The sequence below is a fragment of the Mustela putorius genome, unplaced genomic scaffold (assembly GCF_011764305.1).
Source record: "Mustela putorius furo isolate JIRA1106 unplaced genomic scaffold, ASM1176430v1.1 tig00000083_pilon_pilon_pilon, whole genome shotgun sequence".
Taxonomy (NCBI): Eukaryota; Metazoa; Chordata; class Mammalia; order Carnivora; family Mustelidae; genus Mustela; species Mustela putorius.
The window spans coordinates 7146823-7174493 of record NW_025421273.1 but is presented as its reverse complement, the minus strand read 5'-3'; the positions used below and the strand labels follow the sequence as shown (position 1 = coordinate 7174493).

Here is a 27671-nt window from a genome sequence, read left to right as displayed (position 1 = left end):
CAGGCCTAGGAAACAAATCACTTCACTTTTTTTTTTTTTTTAAAGATTTTTATTTATTTATTTGAGAGAGAGACATGAGAGGAGAGAAGGTCAAAGGGAGAAGCAGACTCCCCATGGATCTGGGAGCCCAAGGTGGGACTCGATCCCAGGACTCTGGGATCATGACCAGAGCCGAAGGCAGTAGCTTAGCCAACTGAGCCACCCAGGAGCCCCTCATATATTTTACCTTTTGCAACCAACTTCTATCACCATGAAATCTGAAGTTCGCAGTACAAGTGACATTTTTTTTTCCCATTGCCTCCCAAAGCCTTCTGGATGAAGTCCAGATGTCATAAAAGGGCAGACGAGTCCTTCCTGATCTGTTTGGCTCTTACTTCCCCAGTCTCTTCCCCTTGTACCCGGGCTCAAGCCAGACACAACTATTTGAGGTTTTACTTAGAAGCCACACCTTTTCTCCTCTGGCTTCTTACCACAAGGTGAGTCCAGAGTCTCAGTTTCCATTTCAGTCCCTCCAGGACTAAAGGGTGCCCCTCCTTTGGGCTTCCATAGCACTAGTACCTACTACAAATGACCTTGTCCTTCCTTCTCTGGTTTTCTTTCCCCTCCACTCTGAAAGCACTTGAGGTCAGACACGGAATCTTGTTCACTAGTGGCTCCTAGTGTCTGATACAGAACTGGACACACAGTAGGTGCTCTATCAGTTGAATCAAAGCATGCGCAATTTTGTGCAAGATAGAATAGTTATTGAGGGCCTAACCTACAGAAGACGTGGAGAGGACAGAGATAGGTTTAAACCAGATTATTCATTATATTCGTTTGTTAGGACTGCCTTCACAAAGTAGCACACACCCTGGATGGCTGAGACAGTAGATACATGTTTCCTCACCAGGTCTGGAAGCTGGAAGTCCAAGGTCAAGCTGTCAGCAGGGTTGGTTCTCTAAGGCCTTTCTCCTTGGCTTGTAGATGGCTGTCTTCACATGGTCTTCCTTCTGTGCATATCTTTGTTGTAATTTCTTCTTCCTATATGGACACAAGTCAGATTGGGTGAAGGACCACCCTAATGAACTCATTTTAACATAATGACCCCCATTTTTAAAAAGATTTATTTATTTATTTATTTATTTATTTATTTATTTATTTTAGAGAGGTGGGGCAGAGGGAGAGTCCTCAAGCAGGCTCCCCGCTAAGTGTGGAACCTGACACAGAGCTCCATTCCACGACCCTGAGATCATGAGATTATGAGATCATGGCCTGAGCCAGATTAAGAGTCACACACTCAACTGACAGAGCCACCCAGGTGCCCCTAACTTAATTACCTCGTTAAGACCCTATATCCAGGGTGCCTGGATGGCTCAGTGGGTTAAAGCCTCTGCCTTCGGTTCACGTCATGATCCCAGGGTGCTGGGATCGAGCCCTGCATTGGGCTCTCTGCTCAGCAGGGAGCCTGCTTCCTCCTCTCTCTTTGCCTGCCTCTCTGCCTACTTGTGATCTCTGTCAAATAAATAAATAAATAATCTTTAAAAAAAAAAAAAAAAACCTATCCCCAGACACAGTCACATTCTGAAGTGTACTGAGGTTAGAGCTTCAGCACATGCGTTTGGGGAGGGCGCAGTTCAGCCCGTATCATTAGTCACAAGCACTGGCTTCACAGATGTTTGCCACTTGGGGTACCCCTGTGGTGAATGTAGACTACTACATTGCTGACTCCTTTGGAGAGTTCTTTGCCATAGAGGTTTGGTAATAAGTGTATATTTTCATCAACAAAGAGAATTTTGGAGTTGATTGTTGTTTTTAGGGGTTGGAGTGAGTGATTGGAAACATTGGGAAATTCACATCCCCAAGAACAGAGTAAAAGCCCAGGGGACTAAAGTGATAAAAATACTTGCGGATCTGATGGCGATTGCCGACATCACCATCCTCACTGGAAGTCCCCGTTCCGAAACGGCCGGTACTTGGTTGACCCCAGGAAATTTGGTGGTTACGTGTCCAGTTCCTACCCAAACACAGGGACCGAAGGTTTTACTCTTATCTTCACTGTTCACTGACTTTCAAGACTGGGAGAACTCTGTGGAACACTGTCAAGTCTGGTCTTTGAGCTTCAGGTTGGACCTAGAGGATTTACACGTCTACCCTTTAAAGGGCTAAGAAAAGGTCTATCCGGGCTTGGCCTTGGTCACTCCCTGTATGTAATTGAAATTGCTGCCCACAGAAGTCAGAGTAAGGTTGTAAGGAAGAGGCTGTGTAAGTGACTCTGACTGTTGCTATAACAACAGGACCTTGGTCTAATTTCTTTTGAAAAATGAATTTCAGGTGGTGGGATGAAGCCCAGCAGCTTCTTGGCCCCGCCGCCAGCCTCCAGAGCTCAGCTGCTTACGGATCGAGTGCACAATGCTGCCCACGCTGCCCCCCGGTTGAACATTTTCAGAGCCGGTTAAATCACACCTACATTTACCCGAATGTGAGAGTGTACCTCTGTGTGTGCATGTGTGTGTGTGTGTGTGGTGTGTGTACATCTTCACCCATGGGTGATTTGTCTGGAAAGAAAATTTCTTTAGTTCTGTCTTGTCTCCTATTTGTGAACAAAAGTTATTCCAAAGACATGTAAATAAAGGGAATCCCCTTGCTGGTAAACCAAGGCAGGTCCCATAGCTTTCAGTTTTGGAGTAAAAGCCTGCTGCTTGGAATGGAGGTCTGGGGGGGGTCACACACGGCCTAGAAATAAAAATACCGTCCTGTTCGCTCCCTGGCTAAGATGGGTGGGGGGCAGGGGAGATGGGGTGTAGATGGAAGAAGTTGATAATTCTCTTCTAGGGGGTATCTTCTAGCTGGGCTTTATGCAAACGACACCGCACTCGAAAGAGCAGTGTCTGACCTCTTTGAAGGAAGCAAGAGGCTGTTTATAGACTAGGCAATCTTACTTCAATACTTTGGTTTTCCAAAGGGAGATAAACATGTGCTAGGATTGTATTGGAAAACAGTGTCAGGTGTGAGTACTGTGGGCTATTTGCTTCCCCCAAGCCAGGTGCAGGACTTAAGCACCATTGAGCAAACTGGTCTCCTGGAAGGGGCTAAAGACTAAAATGAGAATTTCTCGTTGAAAAGAAGGGACATTTTGAGTAAACAGTGCAATAAAAATATTCGTGATTTTTACCCAAGGGAGAGAAAAGTACCGAGCCTCCCTGAAGCATTCCTCCTTCCTTCTCCCAGAGAATAAACAAATCAAAATCTCGTGGGTTTCGTCTAAACATGCCCATTCTTGGGTCCCTGTTGTTGGTGTAAGTCTCCAGCTGTGAATGATGCAGATAAGATCTGATCTTTTCATTTGCCCTCTTCCTCCCTATGGTTTTTTCTCCTTCCTCACCAACCTCCTTCACAGTCATTTCTTTACAGCTCTAAATAAAATCCCATTAGGAATTTCAGATTGTAATACGAGGTCACGCATGTAGGCATGTTTGAATACATAACGTATGCGTGACTTCTAGTAAGAGATGGCAGAGACATTCCTAAGAAAATCGTTTCTTGTCCTTAGAAATAAATGCAATGTAATACGTGTGTGTATGTTTATGTATTTGAAAAGACAGAGCCGTTGGGGGTTCAGACTGTGGAATCCGATGGCAGCCACAGATCTCAGAGGAGCTTTTCTGACAGAGCGCTACCAAGGAAAGGAAGCTGCCACTGGGACGCACACATTGGCTCCCTCCCGAAGTGTTCAGGGCTGCAGCTCTCATCACTTCTCAAACACATGCTACATTTGCAAAGGAGCATCTTTCCTCAGAGAGGAGCACAGCGCTTTTCTGTGAATCAGGCAGATCTGACTGGGAGACGTGAACACATCCTCCTCAGACCGTCACGACATGGGTGTCTGAAACCCTTTCCCAGAATTTCTCAGCAAGGTTTGCTCATGTTTAATCGGGATGGGAGTCTTCAGATGCAAAACAACAGAGTAGGGGAGAACAAGTGCTGCTGAGAAGGGGCTCTGCTCTGTGCCCTGGGACAAATTACTAACCTCTCTGAGCCCATTCCTCGTCCATCACAGAGCTGTTGTGAGGTTTAATCAAGGTAATATATGTGAAGTGCTTAGCTTAAGGCCTGGTACAGGGTAAGCGCTCAGTCAATTAGAATATTAAATGACAAGTTTATCTTGAAACATTTAGTAAGCAGTGAATCAAATTCTCTGGCAAAAACTTAGAAGTTTAGAGCTTCCAGGGCACCTGGGTGGTTCAGTCAGTTAAGCATCTGCCTTCTGCTCAGGTCAGGATCCTGGCATCCTGGAATCGAGCCCCGTGTCAGGTTCCCTGCTCAGCCGGAAGTCTGCTTCTCCCTCTCCCCTTCCCTCTGCTCCTTCTCTCTCAGTCTCAAATAAATAAATAAAAATCTTTAAAAAAAAAAAGTTTAGAGCTTTCTACTGAAAGCTATGTAAGGAGATTTGAAAATCATATAACCTTGGCATTTGCGGAGAGAACAGTCTCGGTTTTTAACAAGTTAATAATAACAAGTTAATAACTGTTGAGGCACCAATTTGAATTACATGTATGAAGCTTGTGAAAAATGTTATAACTTCATATATAAAAAGTACACAGGATTCGTGTGACTTGTGACGAAAATATAATTTATTCATTCCATTGAGAGAAAGCCAAGAGCCTGTGTGAACATTTATGTATTTGGAAGTATGGAGATTGGAGAGCTTGGAACTAAGCGTTTCTAAATGTCAAGGGCCTGACTGCCACTGCTGCTGATGTCTTACGATCCACTCTCAATACGCTGTACATTTAGTTGGTGCTTATTACATGTTTAAGAATAACTAAAGGATAGGGGGCGCCTGGGTGGCTCAGTTGTTAAGCGTCTGCCTTCCGTTCAGTTCAGGTCATGATCCCAGGGTCCTGGGATTGAGCCCCGTGGCAGGCTTCCCTGCTCAGCTTGGAGTCTGGTGCTCCCTCTTCCTTTGCCTCTCCCCATTCGTGTTCTCTCTCTCTCTCAAATAAATAAATAAAATCATTAAAAAAAGAAGAAGAAGAAGTAGAAGAACTGAAGGATAAAAGCATACCTAAAAATCCAGACACACACACAAAAATTGCTTTTAAAAAGTACCTTACTCTGGCACCTCACAGCTAAAATTGGGTGAGCATCCGTGCTTCAAACACTGAAGAGAGGTACAATCACTCTCAGGTACACCTAAGACTACTTGGAAAAGGCATTTTAGATCTGACTCATAGGAGAAAGGAACAAGATCATGGTCACTTCTAAAAATAACCTCAAAGTCCCCCAGAATGTCCTGAATGGCCCTGTTCCCTTGAGCTGGGGACTGAGCAGTGCCCCAGCATTCCCTTGAGCATTTGTGGCTGAGGTTACAGATACCAACCAGGAGGGTGAGGCCCCTTTAAAGATGATTCTTTTCCCCCTGGGCATTTCAGAATGGGGATTTCTAACGGCCTGTGGCTGATATTCCCTCCAGAGACCCAATATTTTCCACTGATCAGATCCAAAGAAGTTGCGTCCAGGGATGGTCACAAGTAGAGGTTTTTAACTCTTGGGTCTCAGGGAAATAACGTGTGTGTGTGTGTGTTTCATATGACTTTTATTATGTAGTAAATTTGTTTTCTTTCTAAAATAATGTTTGAAGTATGTAAGGCTGATGAGGTAGCCTTCAGGAATTGTGATAAGATTTCTCTTTTTCTTTTTGTGTTGCTCTCCCCTTTACATAGCTCTCCTTAAAAAAAAAAAAAGGTACTCAACTTTTATCAATACGTGTATGACATGTGTTTACTTTCAGATGTGGTCTTTGTTCTTAGGACCAAGTCCACCCCCCCAGCACCTTGTGCATGGGTACACAGCATGCCCTCCGTTCATTTGGATGAAAGCAAGGGGAAGTATATGTATAATGTGGAGAGAGAAAATGGTCCAGGATATTACTATGCTCTGAGAAACCTAAAATGTAAAAAATAAACATTTTTATGAAAAGTCTGATAGAAATCCCGCAGGTTTCTCCAGAATCCAGGGTCCTCTGAGGTTTGAACTAAAACAAGCGCGAGGGTTATTTCTTAGTCCTGTTTGTGAGCTGTCCCAGAGAATCACCAATTAACTCAGGAACATTTTATATGGACACTGGGTTTGTGTGTGTATGTATATTTTTTTTTAAATCACACCAACAACTTCATAATGTCAGAACTCCCAACAGAATTCTTATTCTAGATCAGAATTCCTAAAAACTAGGGATCCTGGACCAATTACCTCAGAGGAATCAGGGTTTTTATTAAATTTCTTTAGATACCCTGTGCCTCCAACCTGTGTCCCCCTCTGGGTCCCACCTTGAGCTACTAAATCAAAAACTGTGGAAATGGGACTTAGAATTCTGCATTTTTAACAGTTATCCAGGTTACTTTAGAGTTGGATAATGAACGGTCTAGAACCTTGAACTTCTAAATAAACCTCAAAAAATCCTTTCTAAGGGTGCTTAAATCTGGAAGACAGTTGTGGAAGCATTTTTGCACACCGTACATACTCTAATAATGAAAATACCTAACATATGAGTATTCTGGGTCACTCTTCAGATTTATTCATGTGTTCATAAGCTTATTATCTACTGGTAGAATGGGAAGCGTACCCGTATGAAAATTGATACAGTGAATCATCTTCTAATTTGATTGGAGCTGATCAAAATGACCAAAATGTGGTCTTTGAGCCTCTAAATTAGTTATAGCATCTGCAAACTGAAATTCCAATTCATCTTCAAGTCCTGGGAAATGGCTATGTCTCTAATATGGTGAAGAAAGTTCACTCATGGTGTTGGTTGGTGAGTGAAAATCACTTAAAGCCTTTGTATGGAAATTCAGAATTCAGATATGAAAATATCCAGCATTTTGAGTTGACATACTTGTCAAAACATCTGACCGTGGTTAACGGCACACGATGTCAGTGGGTTTCAGTTTAAGTTTTCCTTTGCACGATTCTCTTCCTGTGCTTTCTGGTTCTCTATACAGGTTCCCAGAATCCTTACGAGTTCTCAAAAATATTGAGGAGGGGACAGCTCACAAGCCCTTTCCAGCATCTTAAAGGAACTAAAATAAACTGGACATTTACTCAATAGTCATGAAAACGCTAGGCAGGCCAACATTTTCAAGTGTGTACTTTGGGGGATAATTCCATAAATTCAGTGTGGTCATTTGAGAGAGAGCTTTTAGCGGTCATTTCTATGTACAGTCGCATGAAGAAACAGGAAATTGGTTACAGGATGTGTATGAGAATGTCGTGCTCCTGACCCTGGACTTGTGGGAGGGGCTGTGCAGGGTTGACTGTAGAGAAGGTAATGTCTAAACTGAATTGGGAAGGACAAATAGATTTGGTCAGGTGAAGAAGTTGGATAAGAGGGTATGTAACCTATGCAAAGTCCCAGAGAGACAGAGAATGAACACCGCATGTCCCGAGAACTGCAAATAATTACATGTAGCCAGAGATTTCGAGTTGATTGGCACTGGGGGCTGGGGACAGGTGGAAGGGAAGAAGGTTAGAGGTGTTCGTTAAGACGGGGGAGGCAAGTAAGCAGAGGTGAGGATCGAGTTGCGGAGGGCCTCTGTGCCGAAGTTAGGTGATGCTGAAGACAGAAAAATGTCAGGTGAGGAATGGATACAACCTGGTTCATTCACACTTTATAAAGAAAATTTACAGGCTCAGTGCAGAGAATCGGTTTGGAGGGGAGCAAGCAAGGCTGGGGCAGAGAGAGTCATTCGGGAGCTGCTGCAGAAATCACGAGAAGTGTTGACGATCTGAACGAATGCAGTGGCATTGGGGGTGGAAGATGAAAATAAAATTCTTAGATGATAAGAACAGAGAGTTCTTGAGGTTTAATTGGGTGTGGGTGGTGGGGAGAGGATGGGGATCAGGGATGATTCCTGAAAACAGTGCGAGAGCGCGTTCCGATGAGCAGCGTCAGAGTCCAGTGCCAGGGAGGGCGGCACAGCCAGGATGTTCCACCCCAGGTGAGGGTGCGGTGTGGGCTCTGCAGTCAGGCCTGAGTCCGAATTTAAACCTGGGCTGAGCCCCCTTCCACTTTTCCCTACCGCCCCCCTACCCTGGCTCTGTCATTTTGTAATCTCGCCTAATGTCACTATGCCTGAAGTTCCTTCTCCGTAAGATAGTTATAATAAACCCTGCTTTTTACAAGCATTAGGCGTAGGAGACAGGAATCTGATGGCTTACCCCAATGGCGTTCATCTTAAAGGGCTTCATTATTAATAGTAGTGTCATTTGCTTTCCTCCCAGGCTCCGCGACCCTGCCCAATTTCATACAAAATTAAGGACGGGGCAATATGAGGTTTTTGTTTTGTTTTGTTTTGTTTTGTTTTGTTTATCTTACTAGCGCTGCTAAAAGCCGAAAGGCAGAAAGACTCTCTTCCATGGATATGCTGGCCCAGGGGACCCCTAAGAAACCCCTCTGTGTCAGCAGAGGCCTGGTGACCCTAGCTAGGGAACCCATCCCTATTGTGGGTATTATCTACCTCTCCCATTCCACCTTCTCCAAAACACTGACCTTTTCCCCATTGAGGCGGAAGACCAGCACATGACCTGCCCCCAAGGTTTCATAGGAGGATAAAATATCATCCTGGGTGAAAGTGCTTTATAACCCCAAAGGCAAAGGTATTCTTATTACTGCTGCGAGTGTCCTGTCAGCCCTCCCGAACTGTTCTGTCTCTCTCCGCCTCCCAATTTCTTTCTGTGTTTCTCAGTTCCTCTCTCCCCCTACCTCCATCCCCCCCCCCCTTTCTGTCTGTCTGTCTCTGTCTCCCACACGCACATACATGCACAGGACGGTTTCACAGAAACACATGCTATGAAGCCACGCTGTAGATGAGAGACTTATGCTGAAGCCATTCTGGAGGAGGACTTGTTTCCGTTGGAGGAACTGACACGTGACAGCGGCCCATATTGTCACAGGCATGGGATGCACAGCCTACTTCAGGCCCTGGCGCCATAGCCTCCCTTCATGGGAAAAAACATTGACGCGTAATAATAGTAATACAGGAACAAGGGAGCTGATGCTCAAGAGTTTCTGTGATTCTTCCACAGGGGCACAAATCACACTAAGAAGCTTCCAGCTTTGTAAGGCAGAAGGGCCAGGGACTTCCACAAGAGGAAGCCATTTGGGACGAGACTCTTACCTGAGTCCGTGGGTGGTCAAGGCTCACCAGGATACCCCTCTCTTCAGTTGGCCGTCCTGCTGACTGAGCAGAGCTCTCGAGAGTTCCTCGGCCTTCTCAAGCTCACAGGTTCTGTCTCTTCCTGCCGATTCGCCTTCTGTCTTCCAAAAGGGACATGAGAGACTTCGACTCACAGACCAGCCTCCTGTAGAGCAGACGATGATGAGACAGACAGTAGGGATGCTAAGATTGCTCTAACTATTTTGGACACAGCTAGACAAAACATAAAACCACAACATAGCATATTTGATGACGTCTTTCTTCTATTTCCAAATGTTGTATGTCAGGATACTGGCTCAAGGAGCCAGCAGTGGAGAATGCGAGGCCCTCAAGGGGAAGGAAATACTCAGCAGCTCCATTCAGGTCACATGCTGAAAATGCATTCGATTTGAACCTCCACAACCTAGTGCTACTCTAACAATCTAGAACACGAATGCATTAGCGCTCAGACTTAAGTTTGAATGGCAAATTTCATTTTTGTTGTCCATATTAAACAAACAAACAAAACTACACCAGATGCTTGGAAAATGTGAGGATTTTTGCCAGCTAAAGAAGGAACAGAAATATCATCCTTCTACCTATCTGTAGTTTGAAGGTTCAGGAAGTAATTGAGCTCACTTGCAGGTGGAACTACCGATATCACCGAATTTTAAAAGATAACAATAGCTAAGGCTTACCGTGGGGGCTTACCAGGTACCAGGCATGAAGCTAAGTGTTGTCCCTATTACTGCATTTAAGTTCATTCTTGCACTAACTCTACAAGCTAGACATTATTAACCCACTTTGCAGATGAGGAAAACAAAACGGAGGAGAAGTGAACTAAGTTTTCCAGGTTCCATTCATTCAAAAGACAGTGACTGACTATCAACTCTGCACTACTGGGGACCCAGTAGTGAACAAAACAGAAAAATCCCTTCCCTCATGTAACTCACTTTCTAATGGAGGGGATCATAGCTAACATGTGTTAAGTACCAGACAACATTTATATGTATTAATTCTTAGTTGGGGGGGCAGGGGGTGGTCTCGGGTTTGACCCCAGGCATTGTAACTACAGAGCCAGGGCTCCTGTTTCTTTCTGTATTACTGCCCAGTGTGCCTCACCCAGGTAGGCTCCCTCAGCTGGGAAGAGGTGAAACTTGGGCTCTCCAGCCAGATCTGTCCTTCAGCATGGTCTCAGGCACCACTCTTTACAGAGAAACAAACAGACCACTTGTCTTTATTTCCCCATCCTGCCCCATCTATTTCACAGCCAAAAACAGAATCAGGGATCTGAACTTTCTAAAATAAAGTCAGGTTCATTTTTAAAATATATTTTTTTCAACATCGCTTCAGATGGTGCCAAGAGCCCCAAATCTTCGTTTCTTTAGGACCTGAAGCTGTGATATTTGAACTTGCTGCTGGTGCACTGGAGCTACATTCAGGTATCTGCCATACTTGTGTTCAGAACTACAGTTCCCAGGGCTGTTCAATAAATAACAAAATTTTCTAGCAGTTTCCACCTCATACGATGGATCGATCTTCTTTGAAGTCAAATGCCATTGTGTCCTGGTGAGGCCCTTGTTTTCAGCAAGGCTGGGGTTCTACCAGTGACTGGTAGAAGTGACTGCACACAGTGTTTGGTGTTGTGATTAAAAATATAAGATTGAGGAGGAAGCATGAGACTGGATTTTTACTCAAGGACTTTTTCTGTTGACTTTGGAAGTGGAATTCTCTGCTTATGAGAGAACAGCAATAAAGTGGCCCTGCGTAGGATCCCCCACATCATCTGCAGATTGGTTTTATTATAGGTAGCGCTCCTTGAGAGCCTTGGCAGTTCCACGTGTGAGCGCTGAAGAACAGGGTCCAGGGGAATTCGGCTCCTCTCTTCCTCTGCTTCTGTGGTGCACTGTACCCTTTGCAGGAATAGGAGAGTGCGCACGTGGATGACTCTTCTGCCTCTTCTCTGCTCCCCGTGTCCTCCTGCCTTCCACCTTCCACTCTGTGAAGTTACTAACCGCCCCCCACTTCTAACCTGAGTTAGTCTTCTTTGGTCATTCGGCAGGCACTCCCTCAGTACCTAACCTATGCCAAGCTCTTTGACCCGAGCCCCACACACTGGCCCCTCGCCGGCAGAAAGGAAGGGGGCAGACGGATGAATTAGGTTCATGGTTAATAAATCCATAGAGTTAACGAGAGTTTCTTAACTGGACTTACCTGAGAAGTCCAGTTACGTGGACGCAACATGCCAGGGTTCTCCAGGCTAGAGTTCCCATTACCAGTGAACCTCAGTTCCTGGGTCGTAGTTAAGTTCCAGTGGTGAATATTCCCACAGAACAGGAAAGCAAAGGCACCACAACCTGCAGACTCCTGCTGCACAAGTTCCCCACCAGGGAGGTCTGGGTCTGCTTTGACCTGCTACTTTTTGAGCAAAAACTCTTGTAGCCTCAGGGATCTGCCCAAAAGGCTGGGTGGTGGTCCTTTGCCTGAGCTAGAGGAGAAACACACAGCTTCATCCATCACAGGTCATGCGCACTGGGGCCCTCTATTTGATTGCACATTTATTGCTAGCAATCTATGCAAACATGAGCTTTCCTATAAATAAGCCGGATGCACATGTACATACACACACACACACACACACACACAAAGTCAGGTATGCCTCATGGTCAGTGGAGCTGCCTCCTGCTCTGATTAAAACTCACCTCTTTCAACTCCTGAATTAGACAATAGAATTAATCATTCAGTTTGCCATTATTGATTAACTACTGCTATGAACCCAAACACTAGATGGGGCCCCCATGGATACGCAGTAAGCAAATCAGTCAGAGCCTTCTTGGAGCTCACTAAAGAGACACCCAAGAAACTGCCCCAAAGTATGGTAGGAGCTCTAAATGGGGAAGTGGAGTGTGCTGGAAAAACTCATTCCAGGATATCCAACCCAGTGTAGGCAGGTCAAAGAAGGTACCTGATGTAGCTGGAGGGGGAAAAGATGTAAGTTTTCCTAGAGGAAGGGAAGTCTACGATACAATCTGAAGGATGGTTAGCTGTTAACCCGAGGGAGGGGAGAAGTTTGTTCCAAGAAAAGAAACAACATGGACAATGCCCTGGAGGTGGGAGGAAGCTTGGCACATCTAAGAAACTGAAAAACTTTCAAGGGAGTTGATAGAAAATGTTTGGCAGGGAACAAGGAGGTAACGCTGAACAGAGAAGCAGAAACCAGGTGAAGCAGGCTCAGATTGGATTTCAAACCAAAGGCAATGGAAACCATTACAGAGCTATAAACAGGAAAAGCTATATATTTCTTGAAAGAGCTGGCCGCATAGAGAATAGATTGTTGGAGAGCAAAGCAACAAATACAGGAACAGATGAAAGAATAATGGAGGATGAATGGAGGCAAGGCAAGGAGGCCAGTTAGAAGTACTGCAACAGTCTAGGCAGATAAAATGGTATCCTGGCCTCGGATAGTGGCAGTGAGGCAGATAAAATGGTATCCTGGCCTCGGATAGTGGCAGTGAGGTTGGAGTTGAGTGGGCATATTCGAGGGATATGTTAGAGGTGGAATCCATAGGACCTGGTGATATGGTGATGGGAGACATTTTGAGAGGAAAGCTCAGGTTTCCGGTTCGGGGAAGTGAGTAGATACTGAGTCGGGAACTGGGTGGATGCTGAGATGGGGAGCATGGTTGAGGATCATGTTTGATAATGAGCTTCCTGTTGAGACATGCTGAGTTTTACATGCCTATGAAACAACCAGGAAGAGGATGCTGAGGTAGTAGACCTCCACAGGGAAGACTGGACTGGGTACATTGTTAACAGGGTCATCAGCCTAGAGAGGATGATTGAAGCTGTTGAAGGCCGTAATCACGTAGGCAAGCATGTAGAATGGGCAGGAACAAAAGCTGACAAGCAAACAATGAGGAATTCCATCATTTAGAAAGAACGAAGACCACACATGCCCCTGAGAAAGAGCAGACGGAGAGAAAAAAGGAAATCCAGGAATATGTGATAGCATGGAAAACAATGGAAGCATGCTTTTGGAGCAGAGCAGGCTGCATCACGAGGTGCTGGGCGGTCAAGTAAATAAGAACTGAAGAGAAGTTGTGGGTTGTGTCAACCGTTAGTCTTCATTTCTGCACTTCAGTAAACGTTAAATTCCATATGCTTAGAGGATTTTTAGTGTTTTTAAAAATATTGTTGATTTAATTCCTTGATGTCTTCAGTTAAGAGGTGAGAAAAGTTAATGATAGGTATTAACATCTTTCTCAAGTATAACACATTTGGGGACAAGTCTCACATTTTGTGTTGCTTTAGAAAATAATAATGGATGATTCTCAGCTGTTAAGAGAAGTATTGCCTTTAACTCTCTTTTCCTTTGTTCCCCATCCTCCAATCTTGATTTTGTTTTCTATCTCTTAGCCTCATGAGCTCTTCTTTTGGACAAAACCTTTTCCCACAGAGTTTGAAGCCTGGCCACTCTTGAAATTAGACATAGAACTTCTTTCCCATGTGTGATAAAGCATTTAAAAGTTAGTTCACAGCAGTCATACATCACCTTGCTCAAATAGTGAATGATGACTTGGAGATTTACTCACCCTCTTTCTTTTTTCTTTCCCAGCTCCAGGAGACTGTGAAAAGGAAGTTGGAAGGAGCTCGATCACCACTTAATGGAGACCAGCAGAATGGTGCTTGCGATGGGAGTTTTTCTCCAACGAGCAAGAGAATACGAAAGGACATTCCTACAGGAATGGAAACCATCAACATGCCACTGCCTTCAGCTTCTCCTCTTCACCAACTTGACCTGAAGCCTTCTTTGCCCTTGCAGAATAGTGGAACTCACACTCCTGGGCTTCTAGAAGATCTAAGTAAGAATGGTAGGCTTCCGGAGATCAAACTTCCAGTCAATGGTTGCAGTGACCTGGAGGACAGCTTCACCATCCTGCAGGGCAAGGACCTCAAACAAGAGCCTCTAGATGACCCTACTTGCATAGACACATCAGAAACATCTCTTTCAAATCAGAACAAGCTATTCTCAGACATTAACCTGAATGATCAGGAGTGGCAAGAGTTAATCGATGAGTTGGCCAACACTGTTCCTGAAGATGACATACAGGACCTGTTCAACGAAGACTTTGAGGAGAAAAAGGAGGCCGAATTCTCACAGCCGGCAACGGAGACCCCTCTCTCCCAGGAGAGCGCCAGCGTGAAGAGCGACCCCTCTCACTCTCCTTTTGCACACGTCTCCATGGGCTCTCCGCAGGCGAGGCCCTCCTCTTCAGGCCCTCCCTTTTCTACTGTCTCCACGGCCACAAGTTTACCTTCTGTGGCCAGCACTCCCGCAGCTCCAAACCCTGCCAGCTCACCAGCAAACTGCGCTGTCCCGTCCCCTCAGACCCCGAACCAAGCCCACACTCCAGGCCAAGCCCCACCGCGGCCTGGGAACGGTTATCTCCTTAATCCCGTAGCAGTGCCCGTGGCTGGTCCCGCAGCGGGCCCTGTGGCTGTAGCTAGCTCTGACCTGTCCCCTGCAGAGCAGCTCAAGCAGATGGCAGTGCAGCAGCAACAGAGGGCCAAACTCATGCAACAGAAGCAGCAGCAGCAGCAGCAGCAGCAGCAGCAACAACACTCAAACCAGACTTCCAGTTGGTCTCCCTTAGGGCCCCCGTCCAGCCCCTACGGAGCAGCTTTCGCTGCAGAAAAACCAAATAGCCCAATGATGTACCCCCAAGCCTTTAACAACCAAAACCCCATAGTGCCTCCCATGGCCAACAACCTGCAGAAGACGACAATGAATAACTACCTCCCGCAGAACCACATGAATATGATCAATCAGCAGCCAAATAACTTGGGTACCAACTCCTTAAGCAAACAGCACAATATTCTTACCTACGGCAACACTAAGCCTCTGACCCATTTTAATGCAGACTTGAGTCAGAGGATGACCCCCCCGATGGCCAACCCCAACAAAAACCCTTTGATGCCCTACATCCAGCAGCAGCCACCCCCACCGCCCCCGCCACAGCAGCCGCCACCCCCGCCCCCGCCGCCACCACAGCTCCAAGCTCCCCGGGCGCACCTGAGCGAGGAGCAGAAGCGCATGCTTCTCATGAAGCAGAAAGGAGTGATGACTCAGCCCATGGCTTACGCCGCGCTTGCTTCCCACGGTCAGGTAGGTGTGAAAGTGAGCGGCACCTTGAGCAGTGCCGGTGGTGCATTTCAGACCCGGGATGGGGGACTGTGCGCGCTCCGGTGGCTGCGGCCTTTCCTTACCTGCGGGCAGAATCCTTCCCGTGCAACCTCTTGGCCTTGGCCAGGCTTAGGTTTTGGTTTTGGTTTGGTTTGGTTTGGTTTCTCCCTTTCTCCTAAGAGATGGAAAAGGTTGGTATCATAGACTTTCCTGTCTTTGAATGTCTGGGAGTCAAACTTCTATTATTGCTGCCGGCAGATAAAGATGCAGAAATGACAATCAAGTTCTCGCTCGAGAGAGGCAGGCCATAGAGGTCACAGGGTAAAACGTGCTGCTCGTTCTGTGGCTTCTCTCCCAGGTCATAGAGGCTTAACCTCAGGGTAGGAGTGAGAGTGGAGCGTTTAGGGATCGCCGCAGCAGTTTCATAAGGTCCTAAACCACCTCCGCCTTATCTGACTGAATTGTGAATAATGGAGCCATGGATTGTTGATGGTTAAATGTGGGAGCGTTGTCTGTAGTTTCAAAGTGGAGGATAGATTTCTGTAGGACCATTCCGCCCTTAAGCATTGGCTGCGGGACTAGCACAATTAGAAGTTGTTTCAACATGGCGTGACTAGGAAGTGCAATAAAGCCTTCGCGATGCATTCCCCTCTCACTCAGGAAAAGCTGATGGTGGATCTATCTTAGTGCTGGATCAAAATAAATTCTCCTCTGTCCCGCTGTCTTTCTTCAGGACATCCTGGTTTAGGGATGTAGGGCCCTCAGTGATCTATGGGGAAAATGAGCGGCAACCTGTTGGGGTGTGAATCCTTACTGACAAGCATTCAGTTCCCTCATCCTCCCCCCCCACCCCCAGCAAGCTGCTTATCTACCTTGCAGGAGTGGGGAAATGCACTATTCTGCCTGTTCTCCAAACATGGGTTAATTGACCAGAGCCACCCTTTCATTACCAGTGGCTGTGTTGTGCCTCAGTCCTCTCAGGAGTCTGACATTTGCCTGTAGGTTGGGGATTTTGCAGAAAATTCTTTGCTGTCAGGGCTTTCACGTGCAAACAGGTTCTAACTAGTGCTTGGGTGTGTGTCCACAGACGATGCATTAGAAGCCCTGGGAAGTACTATGGGCTGATCTTAGATCACTGTTTGCATCTCCTGGTTCAGTTCCGCCGCCCCGCCCTACCCCACCTCCAGAGCTTGATGGGGGCTGTAGAGCAGGAGGTGGTGTTGGCCTGCAGAGACAGGCCTGGGCTCTGTGGCTTGATTCTTGTCCTTCACAGCCTTCCAAGCCCCAAACCTCACAGTGGTGTCTTGTCTTCACATGCCAGCCAGCTCCAAAGAAATTCTGTCTGGAGGAATAAAAATATAGCTTGGTTTATACCAGCTGTAATCAGTAGCTTGGTAGAAAAACAGCACTGAAATGTGAGCTTTTATGTTTTATCTTGGTTTCATTAAAAAAAAAAAAAGCACCATTGGAAAATGCAACATTTTATACACTTCAATATTAAGTTTCAAAGGAGGCAAAAATACAGGCAACACACAGGGATGTTTGTTGTAGCCCAGACACGTCGGGCTTTATGAGATCACAAGCTGTCGGAATGGTCTATTGGTAATCTTAATACAAATTGTGCTGCTACATTTGCTGTTTTTACCGTGAAGTATTTCCTCCGAGCCAGACCAAAGATGATTAATTCCAACTCACAGACTCTGCAGACATGCGGGTGCAGTATGAACCCATCCTCACTCCCCACCCTCACTAAATGTCTTTTGAAATTTGCTAACTTGGGACAAAGTTCTTGTCTTTGCTGGAACATGAATTTTAAAGGTACTCATTTCAGGTCCTTATGCTTGCCTAACTACGAGTAACCGAAGCCCTGAGCTGCAGAGGTCATGTTTTGAAAGGACTCAGTCAAGTGTAGAAACAAAAGTGATGGTTTTCTGGATTAAATCTCTGGGCTCCTCCTCTTTTCCTTCCATCTCACGAGGTACTTTCAGGGTGGACAGAATCTGCCTTTTGGAGGCCTTATTAGAATAATCACTTCTTAACCTCAAAAAGAACCATCAAGCAAAAGCACACTTTTTAATGAAATATTAACTCACCACTGTTTGAAACAAGCTTCAAAATACATATATAAACATGTGAATATCTTTCTGCAAACATCCCATTTATTTCATGCTTTCATCTGATTGTGGAGCAGTATTTACATAGCTCTCAGAATAGTTAATTACACTATATGCGAGTACATTGCACAAATACGAGCTCAAATTACAGGCAAGATATAAAATATAATTATACATAGGTGTAGTTCAAATTTGTTTTCTGCTGTTGCTAGTGAAAATTCACTTTACTCTTTGTTGGCCACAAGGACCATGATCAACACTTAGTTTTAATGATTGACTTGAATACCAAAGCCAATAATATGGAAACATTTATTTCAAAGTGATTATCTTATACAGATGTTTACTTGATTGGGATGTTTGCAGACAATGACATTTCTTTCAGAAGATGCCATTTCTCACTTACCTGGATATTTTCTTAAGGAGGGAACCAAAAACTAGAAATAAAAAAAGGCTTATTTCAAAATTTCAAGTATGTTTTATCGAGTAATGTGACTACTCAGAATTTACATCTTATTCCTTATAATTAGAAAATTAAACAAAGATTTATGTACAAAGATTGTGCTCATGGTAATGAAAAAAGCTTATGGTAATGAGAAACGGGAACCAAAATAAATATTTTGGAAAAATAGATAATGTATACAAAAATCATGATATTAATAAGTGATTTATCACATAGAAATGCTCATAAGGTGAGCAAAATAATCAGATCATACCATAGCTTGTATGTTACAGTCCAGGTTGTATTTTTTGATATGTGTAGAAAAATATTAAATAAGTAAAATATTAGGAGCGGTATTTTGGGTTGGTAAAATTGTGATTATTATCTTCTTCTTACACTTTACTAAATTTTCTAAATTTTCTATCATGTATGTATGTTAATTCTACCATCAGGAAAAATACCTATTTTTTTAGGAAAAAGAATTCTTAACGTTTTAAGCAAAAAACCATTTTAAGGCACGCCTGGGTGGCTCAGTGGGTTAAACCTCTGCCTTTGGCTCAGGTCATGATCTCAGGGTCCTGGGATCAAGCCCTGCATGGGGCTCTCTGCTCAGCAGGGAGCCTGCTTCCCACCTCCCACCCCCATCTGCTTCTCTGTCTACTCTGTCAAATAAATAAATAAAATCTTAAAAAAAAAAAGAGAGAGAGAAACATTTTAAGCAAAGAAAATTCCCTGTTGTTGTTTTTTTTATGCTCCACTAATTCTTTTTTAAAAATCCTTACTTATCCACTTTGTCGGTTGGATTGAGGTGATGCCGTTATTTTCTATTAATTTGCGTATATTATTTGTGAATTCCTCCCTGCTTCTAGAGATAGTTATAAAACCCACTCTGCACACTCACTCTCTTTTCCTTTCTCTTTCCACATCCTCTTTTACTTCTTTTCTTAATTCCCATCAAATTTCAGCTAAAACAGTGACGGTGAAGCAATCAATAAAATTTCCACCAGTACAAGCTTCAGAATCTTCTCTGGGTTATGTTCTTATATTATTTCTTTGATCTTTTTCTTCTTTCCATTTTCTTCTTTCTTTCTTTTCACTCTCTGGAACTTCATATACTGGGCTTTCTTGATTTCTCTTTAATTTTTAAAATTTGTGTTTCTGAATTGAAATAACCAGAACTTACTTTGGTCAGGTCTATCTGTTATCTTTTTCTAATCTCATTTTTCAAAGACAGGATCTCTCTGTTTCTCTCTTTCCTTTCACTCCTTCCCACTGCCTCTGTATGTCTCTCTCTCTCTGTTTTTGCAGTTTTTTTTTTTTAAAGATTTTATTTATTTATTTGACAGAGAGAGATTACAGGTAGGTAGAGAGGCTGGCAGAGAGAGAGAGAGAGAGAGAGAGAGAGAGAAGCAGGCTCCCTGCCGAGCAGAGAGCCCGATGTGGGACTCGATCCCAGGACCCCGAGATCATGACCTGAGCCGAAGGCAGCGGCTTAAACCACTGAGCCACCCAGGCGCCCCTGTTTTTGCAGTTTTTTCATGGTACCTAACACTGTGTCTTCAACATAACCGTGTTTAATAAATCATTAAACATGGCAATTATCAAAGTTCAAGCCAAAAATATGTTTACTTGATGATCAGCTCCAGTGGAGAGAGCATTAGCAAAAATAACACAGAGCTGTTTTTGAGATCAAATAGAAGAACCGGAAAGACAGGTCTAAAAAGAATCCTTTGATAGGAGGTGGTTATCTTGAACCAATAGAACAACAATGAGATTGCTGGGAGAGCAAACCCAGTCTCTGTGTCTGACAAACAAAAAAACAATGGAGCAACCATGTAAGACGTAAACCAAAAGCAAATGACTGCTTGCTGGTCAAAGAAGGTGACAGGGATACCCGAAGCCCAAAAATAATTCCTGTATGCAATAGTGGAAAGCGAATAATTTCCAAAATGTTATGTCAATTTTTAGTAGTTCCTCTCTTAGGACTAGATAGATTATAGACTACTGTGCTGCTGTATTCTTTACATGTGTGTTTGCTCTGTGTGGCTGTGTATACCACAGTGAAGCACGTATGCTCGTATTTTGTAGAATATTTTCCCCTTTCAATTTTATTTTACCGAAATATGTTGGGTACCATGTGAGGTATATTATTTTGAGCTTTTTAGCCATAAAATCTCCACGAAAAGAACAGAGCTGTGGTATTCATAGTCATCCTGGAAATCTCTTTAAAGATACATTTTCCTTAACTTTAAAAACCTGGAGCCCCTTTGTTAGTTTCTTTAAAATATATTTATTTTATTCAAATAATAAATGACATAGTTTTGAAAATTAAGTAATACTATAAGGCTTCTGAGGAGAAACAGCAGTCCACTGCTTCATGCCCTCCGTTCTTACATTGTTTTCTCTTATTTATCTCCCTCAACTGCTGGTTCTCAATTTGTCAGTGATTTGATTCTGTAGAAGAGGATTTAACCTGCTTATACTACCTCCTCACAGACATAACCCGCACACACAGAGTCTCTCTCTTTCTCTTCCCTAAACTCTCAGTATAACTAGATATATCACAGATTATGATTTTAAAGTATTCCCTATTTACATGAGTGGCTTTTGCATATCACATCACAGCGTCATTATGTATTATACTATGATTCTAGTTCTTTTCCTAGACAACTTTTGGTTTTTCTTAGAATTAGTAATAGCCTCTTTTTTTTTTTTTAATCGGTGCTGTCCTTACACCTACCTTCAATCCATCCTCAGACTTGTCCGACTCTGTAAAACTCAAGATAGGATCAAACATCAAATAATCTATTTTTCTTTTATTTTCTTTCCTTTTTTTTTCTCTCTCCCTCTTCTCTTATCTCTTTCTCTTCCTTGATCTTTCTTTCTTTCCCTCACTGTTTCCCCTGAAGGTTTATATCCTCTTGTTCCAGTCTTCTTCTACCTGTAGTCTTCTTGGTCTGCTACTTAAGTGAAATACTGCAACCGCCCTGCACTATTATTCATGGAATGTTTCACTCCTCTCCAGGTCGCATTACCTGTTTTCTTGATCCCTCTCCCCCTCTTTCTTGGCTTAGTCCCTCAAATTGCTAAAGCACATCCTCAGAGCTTCTTCAGAAAAGGTGCTCAAGAGATTGTTTTTTAATAAAAGCTATTTTTGAAGATAACTTTATCCTCACGTGTTATTGAGAGTTTGCCAGATCTAGAATTATAGTTAAGAAACTTTCAGTCAGGGGGCGCCTGGGTGGCTCAGTGGGTTAAAGCCTCTGCCTTGGGCTTGGGTCATGATCCCAGGGTCCTGGAATCGAGCCCCGCATCAGGCTTTCTGCTCAGTAGGGAGGCTGCTTCCTTTTCTGCCTCTGCTGCCTCTCTGCCTACGTGTGATCTCTGTCAAATAAATAAATAAAATCTTAAAAAAAAAAGAAACATTCAGTCAGAATTTCAAAGACATTTCTTCAAGATCCTTTGGCTTATCATACTGTTAAAAAATCTAGTGAAATTTGGATTCTTCTACTATGTGTGTGACCGTTTTTTTTTTCCTTACTCTGAGAGCTTTTCAAATCTCTGTATTCCTGAAATTTCATAATGATACGCCTTAATGTAACCATTTTTCATTCACTGTGTCTCTGTGCTTGCTACTATGAGCTTTTTCTTTAAAAATCTGGAAGAGTATCCTAAAGATATATTCTTGTGTTATTTCTTTGATTATTTCTCCCTTCCTTTTTCTCTATGTTTAACTTTCTGGAAATTCTATTCATCATATATTGGACGTCCTGGATTATTCTCTAATTTTCATATCTTTTCAACTTTCTGTATCTTTGTCCTTTTGTTCTACGTTCTGTAGGATTCCTTAACTTTATTCTCCAACTCGAAAATTAAAATATTTCATTTTATTTCACATTTCAAATTTCCAGAAGTTCTTTCTTGTTCTCTGATTTACCCTTTTTGATCTAAGGTTATTATCATTTAAATCAAATTCATTAAATTAAGTAAGTTTTCTCATGCTCTCTGCTTTGTCTCTTTCTCGCAGGCACCCTTTCCCCATATGCTCATTTGATTTTTCTTTCTTTCATGTTAGAAGCTTTTCTCAAATGTCTAATTATTTTAAGAATGAGATATCATATAGCTAATTAGTTGCTCTCCAGGCTTACACGGGGCTTGTCATATGTGTGGCTTTGCTATAGCGGGATTGGGCTAGAACCCAGCCATTTCACTGTGTCTATAGATTTTTTTCCGCCCTGTGGCCAGTCAAAAAAGACTCCTTCAGTCTCACTGGCTTTTTGGAGCTGAGCAGAGGAAGGGAGTTGGGATGATGAGGAGTGTTTCACTAAATGCTAAATGCTATGTAGACTTTCATTTAATCTCCCTGTTTTTGTACAGCTCCTCAGCTCACCCTCAGCTATGACTGGGATCCAGAATTCCAAAGACTTGCGACTTCATCTCTCTGTCAAGTTGTGCACCTTCCTTCTTCCAGTCTGGGGGAGTATATCTGGTCCACCTCTTAATTATACAGGACTTTAACCAATTTTCCTTTTGTGCACACCCCACCTCCCACCCTGGTATTTAGAGGTCCTTCTAATTTCTGAGAATTTATAGCATTCTTTGGCTTGAATCGTCTTGCTTTATTTTTGGTTTCCCCTACTGCAGGCTTAGATTTAGCTTTCTCTAAGCTGCTAATTGTTTACCGCTCAACCATCTGATTTTCATCTTCAGAATTTTGTTGATACCCTTCAATTGCTATTGCTCTCTCCCATCTTCTTTGTTCTTGAATGTTTAGTCATTTTTAGCCCTTTATTTTCATTGTTATGGGGCATTTGAGGAAGCCGAGATAAATGTGGGTGATCAGCCTACCAGAGGCTCCCTCAGTGACTTTCAACATTTTTCTATCTGAATATCGAATATTGTCTAAAATTAAAATTTATGTTTTACAGCAAATTTCACATTATTGCTTCAAACATTTTGGACTTTAATGGAGCTGGTGTCATAAAACCTAAAGTGTTCCCTTATTATAAAATTTACATATGTCAAATAAATATGTTTGAAAGGACAGCAGTGTCAACACGATCATCCTGCTTCTTTAAAATAAGATCTCGTGATTATAATCATTGAATAGTTTTCAGAATCTTGAAAATATTGACTTACTTCAAGGACTATAAAAACAATTTAGGTTCCATGACCCTGACAAAGCCAATAGTATCTGGCAGCTCAGATGCAAGGTAAAATATTGACAGAACACTCATCACTGACTGAATCCAGGGCCTCCTAGCTGAGGGGAAACCAGTGGGCGAAGTGCTACAAAAATCCAGGTAATAAATGAAATGTTCATATTGATAGGTATAATAAGTCATTTCCTTACACACACTGGCATATTTTGAAAATCCTGATTGATGATCTGTCAGAGTCTTAGAAATATGAGGCTAAGAGTAAACAGCAGAAAAGAAAAAGTTTCAGGAATTTATTTTATGATAGTTTTGTGCAAGAAAGAGGTTTAATTGGCACCCTATGAGAATACCCTTTAAAGGTTTCATGGGACAAGAGTATTCTTGCTTAACTAGAGAGCTTATACCCCAACAATCAGTGGTTCTAAAGCTTTTGGGGGGCCCAAGAATCATCTGGGGAAATTGTTCAAGATGCAGATAGTCAGACTCTGCTGCCAAATACTCAGGGTCTGTAGGTCTGGAATGGGGCCTGGGAGTGTCCTTTTTAATGAAACCATCACCACTACGGTTTTCTAATGGAGATGTTGTGTGTAAGACAACTCTGAATCTGCAATTAAAGCAGCCTATGTTTATTTCACAGTCAATATTTATATATGCTTAAATATGGCATAAATATTTTCTGTGGAACTATAAACTTTGTAGGTTCTAAGACTTGCATTGTTTCAGGCAAGATGGGAAAATTAGTTTACTGTGCAGTTAATGGATTTGTCTTAGCAAAGAGTGAAATTTTTTAAGAGATCAAATCTTGTAGATTCTAGCTGTGTTTTGTGAATCATAGAATTACTCCTGTTGATTTTCTTAAGAACACAAAGCGTTGTGTCCTTGTTTCCACCATGACCTCCAGTTCCACCAGGGTGAAGGGTGGAGTGTCCTTTGTCTCTCCAAGAGACAGTTGGCTATCTGTCCATGCCTCTGCTTCAGGACCAACAGAGAACATGGCCCTGTGTCCTCAGGACCTATAGGAAGAGACACTCTGTTATAGAAGGGAAGAACTCACTTAAGCTTCCTTTGGGCCTCTTAGGGGATATCCTCCGTGGGGCAAGAATGCTAACCTACACATCAGTAGAGCCACAACTCTGCTGTTCCATATTCTGACACTGTTCTGTCAAGGATAGAATTCAGGCACTTTTCCCAGGTGTTCCTGAGCTTTGGGAAGGTGCTGGAAGCCTAATTTCATTCTCCTTCCTGAGTTTGACATTCCCTTCCTTTCAAGGTCATTCACTGCATCCATGACCCCTGTCCAGTGCCTCCCAATGGATATCCAGTGCATTCGCCCATCAGAGAGTAGGTCTGGCTTTGTTGTTTACCTGGCAGGAATCTATTAGCCTAAAGGTCTGTCACAAGTGTGGAAAATTGTGAAACTTGACCAAGCAACTTCTCCCTGTGTATATTCACTTCTAAAATTCTAAATATTGGAGACTAAAAAGAGATACTAGAATATCATCATCTACAGTGTCCCACAATGTGCATTCTGGTCAAGGAGACAAGGAGGCACACAGGTTAAGTCAATACCAGGCAGCAAGTGGTTAAGTGCCACTAAAAAATTCTACATTAGGGATTATGGGCAGAGAGAAGGCAGGTCAGTATAGCCTGGAGTAGAAAAGAGCAGCTTCCATGGGGAGATAAGCTTTGAGTAGACCACGAATGACCAGGAGGAGTTAGGTTGGATGGTGAGTGAGTGGAAGGGCGTTCTCCTTCAAGCAAAGGGTTGTTCCTTAAGTGGGCACAGTGCAAACGGTAACCAGGCTGGGGAGAAAGGTTCGTGTTGGGGAACAGTTTGGTGAAAGGCATGGGAGGACACTTAGGGGACTTTCTACCCTTTCTAATTTGAGATTGTAAGAATCTGTCTGGATGCGTCCTTTACAATTTAAGGGAAAATGGACGCAGCAGTAACTGAAAGAGAAATAACAGAACTTGGTGATTAACTATGTGACAAGAAGGGAGAGAAGGGAGGGAGGCAGGGAGAGGGAGAAGCTGACTCGGCATTGAGCAGGGAGCCAGACTCGGGGCTCAGTCCTAGAACCCTGAGGTCACGACGTGAACCAAAGGCAGATCTTAACCAACTAAGCCTCCCAGGTGCCCCATGAATCAAATATTTATGATCATAAGATTAAATACTGGGGCGGTATAATCATTTCTGAAAGATGACAAGCGGGTCATATATGAATCTAAATATCAGATCTTATTTGTATTAAAAAGCAATACCAACACTTGTTGTTATTTACCTTATTCTTCTGATTGGTGTTTCCCATTTGGTAAGGTACTTGCTCCCCACTCAGCAAAAAGTGTGAAGCAAACTTACAGCAATTTTTGAAAGGTTTGTGTTAAATCGAGCCTCAAATAGCTACTCCTCCTCCTGTGTTTTAGAGTTAGGCTTTTTGTTTTGGCAAGCTTTTATTTTTCAATAAATTCACATTATTATGAAAGTATTTGTTTTCTTTAGAGTAGTAACAGACATATCATTTTGGTGTACTATTTCTATATTAAGGATTTACTTGGTCACATCTTATATATTAAAGAGAGTACTCTAAAGGAGAGTCACCATGCAAGGATATTAGAGGACCAGGGTTCCAAGTTTTAAAACCTATTATGTCATCCTTCCTGAACTATTTATAGCAACTCTCAGCTTTTCTACAGGTTATAAAACTCTTTGGGGGAAAAAAAAAGCTATTTTCCTATACAGGGCTATTGTATTATATCTTGGTTCCTGAGCAAGTTCCTATGGAATTCATCTTTTTTATGACACCAAATGGCTTGCATCTGACCCAATGCATAAAGAATCAAAATACCTTTCATGTTCGTTAGATTTCTGATACACTGTCATGATTAGTTAATATGTTTCATGAGATTATGCAAGTTACCTATACTTTGTATTTCCAAAACATTAAATATTGACCCCAAATAGTATCTAAACTGATAACTCCCATTTATTAATATTATAATTGTCTAGAAGAGGTTTATAAACACACTTGCATCCTCTAATTGCTTTTGCATTTGAGATACTGAAAAGTTTATTTGGGATTCTGTTCGGCACTGGGCTCCAGCCAGTTCATACAAAGGACATTAATGGGCTTATTAAGCCAAGAACTCCTTTCAGTGCCAGACTGAGCCTGGGCAGTGGTGCAAGGAAAATGTATACAAAGTGGTCCATCTCAGGCCATCACAAGTTTTACAGTGCCTTGATGAGAATTAGGAAAAAGGCACCCCCTCTGAGCCGATGGACGGCAGCCACAGCCCCACAGGCTCCCCAGGCATGACCACGACTCCCTCCCGCGCCCCCTCTGCCGCCCACCCCTGTGTTATCCACTCACAGCACGCCCACAGGGAGGGACTCCAGGTATACCTGCTCATTCTCTAAAAGCTCCTGGATGTAGAGCAGAGGGTCAGCTTCTCAGGTCTGTGCAGTAAGAATATGAGTTCCACATACCCCACAGTGCTGTGGTGTGCGCGTGCCATGGCCAGTCAGGGCACGGAGTGTTACGCTGTCAGGCTGAAGGCTGACGGAAGGTTCTGGAAGGCAGTTCATGTCTGCGGTAGAACAGTCTTCATTACGTACGGAGAGTCCGCTGGTTTCAGTATCACCTAGTAGTCAGCCTTTCGTAAATGCGGCAGAAGAGCCCAGAGAAAAGACCTGGAAAATCGCTCTGCCTTTGCGCCCCTCTCAGCAGTAACAGGTAGAGGTGTTCCAAATTGAGAGTAGCACGGACCAAGAGAAATAGAACGCAAACCACAGGTCCAAGATGTGGAATTCAAAAATTTCCGTTGGCCATGTTACCAAAGGCAAAAAGAAACAGGTGAAATTAATTTTAATATATTTTTATTTAACCCGATGTATTAACATGTTATTATGTCAACACATAATCAATATACGAATTAGTAATGAGATGGTTTATATCTTTTTTTTTTTTTTTTAAGCCAAGTTCTTTTGGAGTCTGATGTGTCTTTGAGAGTGCCAGCCCAGCTCAGTTTGGAACAGTCGTGCTTCAAGTGCTCAGTAACCACCTGTGGCAGGTGGCTACTGTGTTCGGACAGGCAGGGTCTAGGGCAATCATAAAATCGGCCGTGTTCGGAAAGGCAATCAGAGACAAAGTCAAATGAGAATTGTTGTGCTGTTTCGAAGCCTCTTATTCTTTACATCATCTTTGGAAAGTTCTATAATCCTGAACAGGACAAAACAGATTCTCGCTTCCCATTGTCCTCCAGGGGCCAGGGAGGCGTCCTCACAGCGCTGGGTCCCTCCTCTGGACAGACTGCACATGGCAGGCACTGTGCCATCGGCATTAGTATTTATCTGATCCATATGGTCTACCGCCTTCAGACACTTTCACCACCATTAGTGTGTCCTGTGGCCGCTGATCAGGGGAAGGAGCTCAGCCCTTAAGCATCCCTGTCCTGTCATCAGCATAGAACATTGGTGAGCGGAGCTAAAGCCACATAAACATCTCCTGGTAGGGTCAGGAGCACCTGACCCCCTATTAACATGTCAATGAGAGTGGCTGGTGCTCTGGGCTTGTTTTCTAGGGTTTTGATGAGCTTCATTAATTATGT

At 43.3% G+C, this 27671-nt stretch overlaps 1 protein-coding gene across 2 annotated transcripts in view; it reads left to right on the top strand.

The window, feature by feature from the left end:
* Nucleotides 1-27671, top strand: part of MAML3 (mastermind like transcriptional coactivator 3) — a 409382-nt gene that overhangs the window by 227424 nt on the left and 154287 nt on the right. For both annotated transcript variants that reach the window (XM_004768481.2, XM_004768480.2), the window contains exon 2: nucleotides 13786-15336. In XM_004768481.2, coding sequence (XP_004768538.1) covers nucleotides 13786-15336 — 1551 coding nt within the window. The remainder of the gene's footprint in view (nucleotides 1-13785; nucleotides 15337-27671) is intronic.